Source organism: Pezoporus flaviventris, unplaced genomic scaffold (genome assembly GCF_033815535.1).
Source record: "Pezoporus flaviventris isolate CSIRO_AGI_PZ_B2104156 unplaced genomic scaffold, CSIRO_AGI_Pfla_v1 ptg000031l, whole genome shotgun sequence".
Classification (NCBI taxonomy): Eukaryota; Metazoa; Chordata; class Aves; order Psittaciformes; family Psittacidae; genus Pezoporus; species Pezoporus flaviventris.
Genome location: NW_026892579.1, coordinates 24,867,277 through 24,880,785, shown reverse-complemented (window position 1 = coordinate 24,880,785; position 13,509 = coordinate 24,867,277). Strand labels below are relative to the sequence as shown.

Genomic DNA, 13,509 nt, shown 5'->3' with positions numbered 1-13,509 from the left:
CAGTCTATGTGTGCATCAATTGTACAAAGGCAGAAAATATTTGCTTGACATGTTTTCCAGCTCCTCAGTGCTTTTTCTTGCTTTTGAATTGTTACTTGATCTCTGAACTTCTTAGAACTCAGAACTAGATGGACATTAAAGCAGTGCCTATAATAGTGGTGTAGAGAGCTCAATAAAATGATATACATGTGTTTAGTTTGAGACTGTGTAGTGAATTCAAGTCAAACATCCCAAGTTTCACTGGGAGTTCAGGCCAGCATACTGTAGGTCTGTTTCAGCGTGCCAGCACAGCTGAGAAACAGTAGTGAGGCTCTGTGAGGAAACTTTATTGGGCTGTGAATGGCAACTCGTACTATAGTTTAGGAATCAACTGAACATACTCAGTTTTCCACCATTCTTAGGGCATTTTCGTTGGTTGGTTTTGCAAATTGTTCCCAAAGAACTTGCATGCTGCTGTTGTAAAGTCTGTGCTGGATGCGGTGTTAAAGGATTCGTTGCATTAATGTAAGATTGCCCTGCATTTAATTCCAAGTTAATTAAAGATGCATGTCTTGGGAAGCTTTTAATTGAAGATGTAGGGGCAACTTCTACTGATTTCTGCTGATGCTTGCACCTGATGCACAGCCCTAAGGATTATTCAAGATGTTAACAAAATCTTGTAGCTACTAGTAAGACAACTTTCTAAATTTTTTGTTTCAGGTTTGTTTTGTTTTTTTTTTTTGGCGGGGGGGAGGCTGGTTGTAACCTGACTAACTCAGATGTTATGTGACATCACTTAGAAGCAGAAAGCCATAAATAAAACTGCTGACAGTGGAGATTGTTAGAAGTAATAGAAATCTCAGAGAAACAGTTGTGAGTCTTATTCAGGCATGTTTATTCCTGTTGTCAGTATAGAATTATGTCAAATAACATCTTCACAGGATATGCGATTTTGAAAATAACTAATTTATTTCTCCATTCACTTTAGGTCCAAGATGGGCCTCTTGGAACACCGGTGTTTTTATTTGCATCAGATGTGCTGGAATACATCGAAATCTTGGGGTCCATATATCAAGGGTCAAGTCTGTCAACTTGGATCAATGGACACCAGAGCAAATACAGGTAAAATACCTTAAATATATATTTTCAATTTGGATGGAATGCCAGGGCTCCTTTGGAAAGGATTTGAGTTTATCATGATGTCTCTGCTTAAATGTTTTACAGAGTAATTCTTAATGTGTTTCTGCTGTAATGAGTTTAAGTTCTGAAAACTCACTTCAGAAACTGGTTGAGTTGTCTCTTCTGGATCATTTTAGATCCAGAAGTCCCTTGCCACTGGGACTCTGAAAGATGCTTCCTCATTGTATCTGTAGAAAGTGTGTTGTAAGCCTTTTCCTTTTCAGGAGGGCACAATAAAGTAGCATTCACACATCTGTGTGATTCTTGAATTACGTTCTTTTTGGTGTTCCAAGTACTTTTTCCAGGTATGTTCCAGTCTGAAGCATTTTTCTGTTGCAAGACAATTTTTCTTATTCCTTTTCCTCCTGGTCTGAGGAGCATCCTGAGAGATGAAAGCTTATCTTTCACTGGATGGGTTAGTTTACACTGTTAAACAGCATCTGTGTTGTTAGCTCTTGTCCAGCAAGTATTGGCAGGTAGCCCTCCTGTGCAATGGGAGCATCTCCCAGGACATATGGCAGCAGAGAGGTCTCCAAGTTAAAAACTTGCAGTGTTATTTAAGCACACGAATAGCATTCTGGCTATTTCAGGATTTAAAGTATTAGTGGACCTGAACTAACTGTTTCTTCTCACTTTTTCTTAGTGCATGCAAGAAATGGGAAATACTAAAGCAAGACTACTCTATGAAGCTAATCTACCAGAGAACTTCCGAAGACCTCAAACAGATCAGTATCCTTTTTGATTTAGCGTTCACATTGAAATGACTTTTAATGCAATTTAAATGTTATAAGGAACTGCTACGTTTGGCAACTCACCTTATTTATTTCATTGATGTTGTATAAAAAATGACAGTGGAATTTGGGAACAGTTCAGAAAAGGTTTAAATTACTTCAGTTATAGCAAATCTACTTTGTAATGAGATTTGGCAAGCCCCATTTATTTTTGCTTTCAGAAAAGGTGACTTCATAAATTCCTTGTATGTTGGAAGTTAGAGTGATACTGGAGAGCTCTTGAATATTCTGTCTTTGTCTTGAGTAACTGCCAGCTGAAGTTAGAAGTATTTGAACAGGAAATAATGAGCTGAATGCTAAAATAAAATAAGCCATTGGATCTTACTCAAGTGAAATATGGATTTCTTCATCTAGATAAAGTACTCTAATTTTTTGGAGTTGAAACATATACAATTCTGTGAACTCTGCAAGGACAGAGGGGAATATCTAAATAAATGAAACCTCTCTGAGAGCTACCACTTGTGTTGGTATGTGGTTATCACCATGTAACTGGAAGGGGAAGGTTGGAGGAAAAATTGTCAACCACCAATAAGTATCTTTCCTCAAAAGATATATTTTCCAAATGTAATGAGTCATTAGAATAATGTATAATGGCATTAATTTAGATTTGTATTCACTTCTGACTTAGTGAGTTACTCTGCAGGTAGGATTTGCTTCATCTAGTCTTAATGGAACTCTGTAATAAGAGCCTAAACAGCTACTATTAAGTGAGTTGAATGTATCCCCAGTTCTCTTGGCCTGATGATGGTACAACCTATGGAGGCTGGTAAATGCACTTAACCATAACTGGATCTGAATTTCCTCTTTCAGTATCCCAAATTTATTTTGATTCTCCTGTTTGTTAGATACTATGTGTGATATTCTATGCGCAGAAGATTTTTTTTTTATGAGTTAGGTTCCTCATTATAAAATGCACTTGAGCAAAACAGATATGTATTTTCATGTTCCAGTAGCTTTAAAATTAAACATACATATGTATAAGAAAAATGTAATTGGAACCAGATAGCACTGTAGTGTTCCAGCTGTAATATTCTAGAACTCTGTTTCAGCCCTAAGATTGAAATACTTTGACTAAAACTTACTCAGAAGTGGCTCTTGAAGATGTATGTTTTGTTCTTGCTGCAGCTAACTCGAATTCACTGGTGCTATTCTGGGAGAAGCAATAATGCTTTGCTCTAAGCTTTTCTTGTCAGATCAGACCACAGGTCTCACTTTTAGATTCTCAAGATAATTCTTTTTTTTTGATACTGTATGCCTTGAAATAAATATCCTTTTGAAGAGCTGACAGTTTCTAAGAGGTGGACTTGGTCAACTGAATATATTTCATTGTGTGTATTTTCTTTATTAAAAATACAGGGCCAGGAGAGAGGATGCCAGCATTTTCTGTTTGATTTCTCAGCTTCCCCATAAGTTTGTCAGCTATTTACCTACTTGGCATTTGTGATAAGCTGTTTTTTTGCCTTTCCTCTGTGCCCTTTGTATCCCTGCAAAATCGGCATTGTATCTAATCAGTATTCTGGTTATGAATATTCTCAATATTCTGAATAATCTTTTGGAGGTATTATGGAAACTCTGCATATAATGACCACTTTTGTATATGTTCTCCTATATGATATTTAACTGTAGCACTATAATATTCTTATTTTTATTTTTTATGTAGTAGAATGGAGGCATAGGAAAAACATGTATGTGGAATCCTCCTAAAATCTCCCACTAAAGGTCCCCCATCAGTTCTGCCGCTTAGTCACAAGACTGACCTGTCTGGGCGTTGGTTTATTTTTATGCTTCCATTGTACTTGGCAGGGATGCTCTGGTATAGAAGCTGGTTTTGAGGATCATTTTGATGAGTTTTTTGTATGAGAGCTTTAGCTTCCTGTTTGAAAGTGTTTTTTTTTTTCGCAAGAGTAGAGTGAATCAATTTGTCTCTTCATTTTACTCACTTCTTAAAACAGTTTTGGCAACTGTTAATGTTGCTTTAAATTCTTTTGTTAACAAGAGCACAGTAGGTTACTAATCTAAACAAATATAGACATGCCCCAAAAATTCACACATATTGAAGTTCCAAAATAATAATACCCCAGTTTAATAGCATCCCAAGAAATTAAACTGTGTCAAATTTAAATGCTTATGATCCTCTGAAATAATTTTCAAATTAAAACTTTCTGAGGACTGAAATATCAGGTGAGCATCCTGGGAAACTGCTAAAAATACGGAAATCTTTATGCAAAAGAACTAAAATGCCTAACACCAAAATTTGGGCAACTAAAACTTAGAACACTTAGTATAAATGTGCCATCTGAAAATGTTAATTTCGGCAAATAACTAAGACTGTACAGGAAGGATAGGTTGTTTTAAGGTATTTTATAACAATCAAGTTTTAAATCTTTTCTGTTTACTTCTAAATTAGTTATAAATTAATATAGCTATCCAGTTACAAAAGCATGGAAAAAATCAAATAGCCTTTCTATATCTCCTTCCCCACTGAGATTATATGATGCAGTAATTTGTGCTACAAGTTGGAAATTTTTAGGGGAATCCTATTTAGTCTTAGGTAAATTTGCAAGGTTGTGGAAGTAGCATATTATACAACTTCTATTCATCTGTAATTTAATACGCTTTGATTTTTTTGGGGGGCAAAGTGACAGTTCTTTGGTATGTGTAAAGAACAGTGCAGTGTTAGTGCTAAGATAGTTGTGCATTCAGAGTACTCCAGATGCCCTTTAGAATGTAGATATATTTGAAAAGAGGTAGAAAAGAATGTTTTGGTCTCTGCAACTTTTAGGAAGTATCTTCAGGTGACACGTTCAATTTGAAACTGAATATGGTTGTTGACAATACAGACTGAAGGAACAGATTGCTGTGACCTCAGAGTTAATCTTGAGAGATAGTATGGAGCTAAGGTATCTTTCCATTCATTGAGGAAGAATTGCTATGGAGAGGCAGTGAATCAGCTTCCACAGTTGCAATTTTGATTTTTAAATGAATAATCACATTGCTCAACTAGTCAGTTAAAACTTATTCACAGATACCAGAGAATCAGCTTTACTAAAGTACCCACATTGCTTTGGATGAGCTGCTTTATGAAGCTGAGAGAATAACTGAGGAAAACAACTACTTGTCCTTTTTGTGTTTGAGCTGTCACATCTGGTCTTCTGCATCAATATGCTTGCTGCTATTTCCACCTTTGCGTTTTATCACTAGTGTTTTGGTTTTCTTTCCCTTCCACAGAGATGCTTCTTGTAGTAGGAGATTCTTGTGGAGGATTTAGTGATCTCAGAGAATGGTTCATGACCAGCTTTTGTAGCGTGATACAATTTATGCAAACCAGAGAATGGGTTTACGTACATTTCACCTTTTATGCAAAGTATTTTTTTGCAAGTTATGATGGTAAACTATAATTATTGTATATGAGTACCTTTGTTCAAGTATTTGGAGTATTACAACCCTGTAGCTTATAAATACTAGGTGAAAATGTCCTAACTGTGGAACACTGAGTTAATCCTAGTATATCTTTCTCGTATTGCTTCATTAAGAGATTAAACTGATGAATTCTCCATAGTAAAAAGAAGCTTTTTTTTTTTTTTTGGATGCTGCAATAGGAATTATTATGTAGAACAGTTTACTCTGTTGTTTTAAAGTGAGAAGGAGCAAGAATCTGGTGCAATTCTTTGACTAGCCCATCAGCTTTGTAGGTTAATGTTGCTATTTATCTGGATACGTATTTTCCTTAAACTAGCTACTTCCAGAGCTGTGGAATTTTTCATCAGGGATAAGTACGAAAAGAAGAAATATTACGATAAAAATGCAGTTAATGCCTTCAATGTAAGTAAACAGTTTCACCAAGAATTCCATCACTTTTGTTTTTTGAAAGCTACATTAGACAAATGCAGAAAACATTACATGTTAAAATGTGTTCACAGTCAAAACCTTTTTGATTCGGTGCTAAGTGTTTTCTTTTGTGCCTCTTGAAAGGTATTCCTAGCTTCTGTAAGGTCAACATATTATCTGTTATATCTGTAACAGCAAATTGTTATGATCCAACAAATAGCTTGCTTCTGTTTCTTTATGTTGTGTTTTTCGCTTTTGCTGATGAGGAGTTCTTCAACAGCATATTTTGAGTCCTTTCTGAGCATCTTTTTCATGTGAGAGGGATAAGATAGGATTACTGTTTCTGGTGACTTTGTCTTCCCTCATTCTCTCTAATACCTTGATGAGAAATCCTACAGTGTTTTGGGTTCCTTCTTGAGGGTCTTAGTGCTCTGCTGAATTCCAGACTGTTGCATGCAGTGAGATGCATTGAAATAGCAAACACAGGCAGTACAGCAAACCAGGTGTTTAATCATGTAGTTGTCTGTTCACTACTGTAAGTTCATGTGTGCTTTGCTGGCAAAGCAGTTTTGAGAATGTCCACATTTACTGAAGTTGTTCCTTGTACCCTTGTTTGGTTTTTTGGACGTTGCTGTTTCTGGGCCATACAGTCTAGTTTTAGCATAAATAAATACAACTATATAAATAAAAATATATTAACATGCACTCCTCTATACATACATTATTTAATTATAGCCTAACATGTAATTTACTGCTGCATCTTACTAGTCAGTGAACTTTGACAGGGAAACCAGTGCATGGGTGGTTGTAAAGAGTGGGATTTATGCTGCCTTTCCCACTTGAGAAAATGGATCTTTGAATGATAGTTTCATTCTAGGAGGAAAAAATCACCTGAAAACTAGAGAAGTGTATTTCATTAAACATGGTTGAAGTAGAAAGAAAATTGCTTCACTTGTAAAATACAATGTAAAATACAGTTGTGGTTTGAATTGCACTGTTAATTATCCTTCTTTCCTTTTATTCTGAAGTAGTAAATTGGAAGAATTGCTTAAAATGACACTTCTTTAAAAAGTTCAAAAGAGTCCCAAGATCCTTCTAAACTGAAAACCTAGGTGCCTAATCTAGTAGTCCACTGCTTCCTTTGAGGGAGTAATCAGATTTTGCTTTATTGTATTGTAGACTAATATGAATTGCTTACCTGACACAGCAGCAAAGATAGAATCCAGACAAGCTGAAGAGAGGCATGTTACTGCTGAGTAGGAAACACCATTTAATTTCTTCCTACTTGGGCTTTTCATTCACTGACTAATGTAAATGGCATAATCTCTCCAAGATAGAAATAGAATCTAATTATGAAATAATTTAGCTATAGATAACTCCTGCATATTGACATTCATTTAAGTGTCCTAAAGTTGCGTGGAGGTTCAGGAAGTCAACTTTGAAGCAATCATATTTTCCAGATTTTTAAAAAAGATTTGGCTCCTCCTCTTTGGCTTAAAATAAAAACTGTAAAAAGACAATCTTTCTTAAACTGTTTATTTTTGTATCTAATACAATGACCCTTTCACCATACAAGTGTTGAGTGTGGGTAAAGATTAGCTATATAGGTATTATCACATGCAATCTCTGCAGCTTTTAATAAAAACAGATAGGAGAAGAAAGAGCACTAATTCTCAGAATGCATATGGAAAATACTTTATTCAGAGTGAATCAACTTAAGCAGATTCCAGAAACTTGAAGTTTCCAAAATTACAAACTGGCACAGTCTATTTCACTACATGAAGTAGGAATATATTATCACATCTTGACAATGTTTAGAGAATAGTAAACAAAGTTTCTGTATTTAAGAAAATGTGTGAATTATGTATGGAGCAGAAGATTCATACAACTCTTAAGTTGACTGAAGGAAAAAAATGATGGGTCTACATTTTCCATGCTTTCTTAAGACATTGTGTATAATGTAAGTATGAACTTAGGCAACTGGATAAAATGTGATGTAAATTTAGGGATTGTGATGGTACATTTTCCAGAAAATTATCTTAAAGGAGATTAAATCCATAATATATTTGCCACACTTGGGCCCCTTAAGATGGATAAATTGTGGGGTATGATAGGTACATGAGCAGTAAGTTTGTATTAGACAGCGTTCAGAAGCATTCAGTCATTGGCTTGGAAAGAGGTTACCAGGTACCCCTCACAATACTGCAAGAACCATAGTGGGTTTTTTTGACATCTATGAAGAGTTCGTGAATCAAATTCTATGAAGTATTTTTTAAATATGCTAATGAAGTGTTGTGATAGGCATCAGTAGGAAGCACTGAAATATAATTATGACTTGAGGGCAGGAATAGTGAAAGTGGGATAATTATTTTGCAAGATCATGCTGTTAGAATGAGTTGAATTATAGGATCACAGAATAGTTCAGGCTGCTGGAAGGAAGCCTTGGAGATCATCCAGTTCTTCCAGCTCAAAGTGAGGTCAACTAGAGGTTTGCTTAGAGCTGTGTCCAGTTGGGTTTTGAGTGTCTCCTGGGCTGGAGACTCCACAGGCCCCCTGGGTAACCTGTTCCAGTAATTAGTGACCCCTGTGGTAAAAATAAAGTTATTCTTACATTTCACTGGAATTTCCTGTATTTCAAGTTGTGTTCAGTGCTGCTTGGTCCTGTTTCTGGATACCATAGGCAGCAGTCTTTGCGCCCTGCCACCAGGTATTTATACACATCGATAAGACTTCTCTGTCTCCCCATCCTTAGCTTTCTCTTCTGCAGGCTAAACAGTCTCAGCTCACTGAGTGAGTCTCTTACTGTCTGAAAGGTGCTCCAGTCCTTTAAACATCTTAGTGTCCCTTTGCTGGACTTGCTCCAGTCTGGCCATGTCTTTCTTGTACTTGTGAGCCCAGAACTAGCCACATTTCTAGCTCATATTCAACTCCACCAGGACCTTCAGGTCCTCTTCTGGACATTTGCTTTCCAGCCAGTTAATGCCAGCCTGTACGGATGCATGGGGTTATTCTTCTCCAGGTGCAGGACTTGGCACTTCCCTTTGAACTTCATGTGGTTCCTGTTGGCCCATCCTGTCAACAGAGCTCTGAATGGCAGCACACTGATCTAGGGTATCAACCACTCCTTATTTTGTGTCATCTGCAGACTTGATGTTCTTCGTCTCAATCGTGGTTCATTAATAAGGTTCAGTAGTGTTTACTCCAGTATCAGTGCCTGAGTGTACCACTAGTGACTGCCCTTGAGTGGGAGTTTGCTCAGCAGTAGTTAAATGGATGAGTTAGAGAAGCCTGGGTGTGGATTTTCAGTATGCAGGCTGCATTCCCATGTGCAGGAGCTTGCTTTCCTCACTTCCATAAGCTCTTTCATTTGAGGAGTAGTTCACACTGCTTAGCTACAATTTACTATGTCTAAGTAAACAGAACTTCTGCCAAAGCTGAAATCTATAGTGACTGCATTGCCAGTTTAGCATGGATCGTGAAAATGTAAATGATCCTGCTTGCAGCAGGGCAAACCACTTAGGAGAAAAAAAGGTGTTGTGCTGAAGTTTTGGGAAGCTCTCAACTAAAGACAGTTTTCCCTGGAACAAATACAGAAAACATTGGTTAGGGTGGACAGGGAGAATGGAGGGCTCTCCAGTAAGAGATTAAAAGCATCCTTTTTGTTTATCCTGTGTCAGCCTTCAATTAAACCATGGTATTTCAAGAGGTAGTTATCTGAAGGAGAAGCTTAATCATCTAAATAATAAATCTAATGTGGGTAAGGAAAGGTATGGGTGCTTTAGGTTAGAATTAGAAAAATGTTGCACTCGAGTCTAATACTGTTCAATATATCTGTATTTCCTAGAACATCAAGTAGTTGCATCTCTGTGTGATGTAAATTTTATGAACATCTGTAATTCTGCACACATTCAGGACTACAGCTAGCTTGTGCACAGGCTTCACTGTATTCCTCTAACAGGATATGGGCACTCAAGGGATGGAGGATTGGTGAGCATTTGCAGAATATTGACACAAGAGCAGTGCTGGCTTCTTTAAAAAGCCATCTACTGCTGTGTTTTGTGAAATGTGGGACACTCACCTTTTATTTGTGGTGCCCGGTGGTTACAGCAGTGAATAGAAGAGACATTTTAGTAGCTTTAGAAAAAGCCTTGCAAGTTAGCCTAAATAATTTCCACAGAAATTCATAGACAAGTGTTATTAATAGTACCTTAGTATTCTTACACTCCTTTCAGTATTTATTTTGAGAATAGGCCTTCTTAAAAAATGGCAAGCTATTGGTTGTGTTTATATTATATGCAGCTAATAGTCTGTAATTGCTGCTGCTTTAAAATAAAATATTAATTTTAGTGTTGTCAGCATTCATTGGAGAGGTACAGTAATAAAGTCAAAAGTCTGCTGATACAAGAAAAGCATATGTAGTAGCTGAACTTAAAGCCTGTCAAATCAGTGTAGAGTACTCTTCATTTGGGTTATTTCTCTGTATATTGTGCACACGTAAAATGGCCACTCGAGGGCACTTTTGTATTTGGTTCAGCTGCTAATTTCCTGAATATATTGAGGTGGTTTGATAACTCATCTTTTAATCTCTTGAATCTTCTGAGTGATAGCACCCTACATTTCATATTTAAATGGAAGCTTAGTATAGGTTTCTAAAGCTTTAACTTGAATCCTTTTTAATAAAAGGCTAAATTACAGTATGCCATGCATCAAGAACAGGACTTTTTTAAAAAACATAAAGTTGGTGGGAACTTTATTTAGTACATTGACCTTAATGGCCAGCAGTGTTTCTATGACTGTTATCTACAAAGTCATTCTGAGATTTTGTATGTTATATTCTGTGATAGCTTCATTTAATGCTTCCTTTAAGCTTACGTTTCTCACTTGAAACAGTAGTCTAGTCTGATGCACAGACTACATCAGTCATTGGGCCACATACTGGTTGCATTGATGCTTGTATGTGATCTATTACCATAGCATGTGTTTTGATAGTTCCACTACTAAGTGATGACTTAAATACTACAGAAGTTTTTAATGGAGGAAATGGGGACAGGTGACACACTGACAGGCAAGAGGGGCAGGGAATTGTAATACTGTGAACCTGCAGATTCTTTTTTTGCCCTTCTCACGTTTTCTGTGAACCAGACAGTCTCTCACAGAGATAGGTGAAAATGAAATCACAGTACTCATGTGTTTGTATGTATTTTCTTGCTCAGCACTGAATGCACATGGTACTTCAAAGACAGTATTGACTTTCATTATGCAAAATGTTTGGGTTTTTTTTTACTTTATTTGCTTTCTAAAAAGAAGTCCCAAAGCACGAACAATGGAGAGAGATTGCTAAAAATTAAATGACTACAAGTCTTTTGTTCTGAAATGCATTTGAAATATTGTGAACATGAGTATAAATGTGGAAACTTAAGAAACAGCTCCTTGCCTTCATTCCCTCCTTTAGGCAGTTCTGAATTTGCTTAATCAAAAGACCCAACTACTTATAAGTTGAAAACTAAAATGAAATATTCAGATATTGGTTGTCAGTTTGCAGTGTGTTTTTAATGCACACAAGCATGTCAAATTCATTCTTTTTCTAGCGGCATGTATGACCAGTTGCAGGGGTTGCCATTGGTTTTATCTGGTACTTTAAAGTGCCAGTAATCAAGGACATCTTACTTGACAGCTTTCCAGAGCATAGTGTTAACATATATTATCTGAGTCTATTAGTGTGTGCGTCTTTATATGAATTCTGAAAGATGGCTGATAATTGCTTTTCAGATTTTGTTGTGGAAATTTAGATGAATTTATTGTGCTACACATGTGGCCAAAAGTGAAGGAGGTTTTGGTCACTTGTCTTTAGTGGTTTTGATGACAAATCTTACTCTTAATACCTTCTCGCTGGAATATCTTTTGCATTGGATCTAAATAAACAAAGATATTTTCTACCTTTCCTGCTGTCTGCAATTCAGACTTCAGTATTGGTCAGTTTATCTAGAAACTGATTCTTTAGCTTTTTTCCTCTTTATTTCCACTGGAATATACTAATTGGATTAAAATGGACAAGTTAGAAAAGTGGTAACAGCAATTATTGCTGTGAAATACTGTACTTTTGCAAGCCAGATTGCCCCCACACACACAATAAAGAGGGGTTGTCTGCTTCTAAATGACAATATTTTCAAATACTTGGACTTGGATCCAAGCATGGAATGATCTTCCTTTACTGATGCTTCTGATCAAGTTTATAAAAACAAATCACTCTTAATAAAGGCTGATGAATACTAAATAGAACCCTGTATATTACTTTGTGGGATTACATAGTACTGTTTTTCAGTGATCTCAGTCTCCTTAAAAACAGTTTTAAAATTATTATTAAAACCTTGCTTGGCAGTCCTGAGTGATAAGGGTTCTGCTATAAATATTTAAAGTGCATTTGTGGCTTTCAACTAATTAAAGGCAGTTTCACCAGGACTGAGTGCAGCACTTACTCTAGGACAGTTGGATGCATATACCTGTCATGGGTGAGTGGTTTGGTACGTGGGTTACCTCAGCACTCCCACTGCTGACCACGAATGCAGAAATAGGTCAGTGAGCAGATGCTTTCTCATTTGCTATTTGTTGACAAGCTAATGAATCTCTTTTGACTACAGACAGAAAAGGTTCTGTGAGCCAATTTATCACTGCAGTAGTTTTAAGAACAAAGATTTACTGGAAATGCAACCAGCAGCGCACAAGTTCTTGTCAACCACTGTTCCTTATTGGTGTTTCATCTAACATGAAACGTCCCCCATAGCTAATGGTATGTCTGCAGTGCAAACAGGATGTAGAAGGCATTAATGCAGACTTTGAGTGGTCTAACCTGGGTTGTGGCAATGAAGTCAACAGAATAGCCTGGAGGTTGTTTAGGGTTGACTTAATGCTAGTGAGGGATTTGCTACACAGTACACCTATAAAGTGTGCTGCAGCTTGGAAATATGAACATATCACAACCTTTCAAAGTAAGAATTTGGAGACAGTACAAGGGCAAACAAAACCTCTGAAGTGCTGTTGACATATCAAGCAGGAGATGTAGCAGGGGCTACAGAACTGATGGACAGGGGTAGAGCAGCTGATGTCATCTACCTGGACTTGTGCAAAGCATTCGACATTGTCCCACACGACATCCTTGTCTCCAATTTGGGGAGACATCAATTTGATGGATGGACCACTCGGTGGATAAAGAACTGGCTGGATGGCCGCACGCAAAGAGTTGTGGTCAATGGCTCAATGTCCGGCTGGAGGCCAGTAATGAGTGGCGTCCCTCAGGGATGGGTGTTGGCACCAGTCTTGTTTAACATCTTTGTCAGTGACATGGACAGTGGGATTGTGTGCCCTCAGCAAGTTTGCTGATGACACCAAGCTGTGTGGTTCGGTTGATACCCTGGAGGGAAGGAATGCCATCCAGAGGGACCTCAACACGCTTCTGAGGTGGGCTGATGCCAACCTCATGAAGTTTAACCATGACAAGTGCAAGGTCCTACACCTGGGTCGGAGCAATCCCAGGCACAGTTACAGATTGGGCAAAGAAGAGATTCAGAGCAGCCCTGCAGAGAAGGTCTTGGGGGTGCTGGTTGATGAGAAAATGAACATAAGATGGCTTCAGTGTGCGCTTGCAGCCCAGAAAGCCAACCGTATCCTGGGCTGCATCAAGAGGAGCGTGACCAGCAGGTTGAAGGAGGTGATCCTGCCCCTCTACTCTGCTGTT

General features: G+C 37.5%; 1 protein-coding gene across 3 annotated transcripts in view; it reads left to right on the top strand.

The window, feature by feature from the left end:
- The window catches only part of SMAP1 (small ArfGAP 1), an 82,503-nt gene that overhangs the window by 28,468 nt on the left and 40,526 nt on the right, over nt 1-13,509 (top strand). For all 3 annotated transcript variants that reach the window (XM_061460521.1, XM_061460522.1, XM_061460523.1), the window contains exons 2-4: nt 968-1,101; nt 1,802-1,887; nt 5,696-5,771. In XM_061460521.1, coding sequence (XP_061316505.1) covers nt 968-1,101; nt 1,802-1,887; nt 5,696-5,771 — 296 coding nt within the window. The remainder of the gene's footprint in view (nt 1-967; nt 1,102-1,801; nt 1,888-5,695; nt 5,772-13,509) is intronic.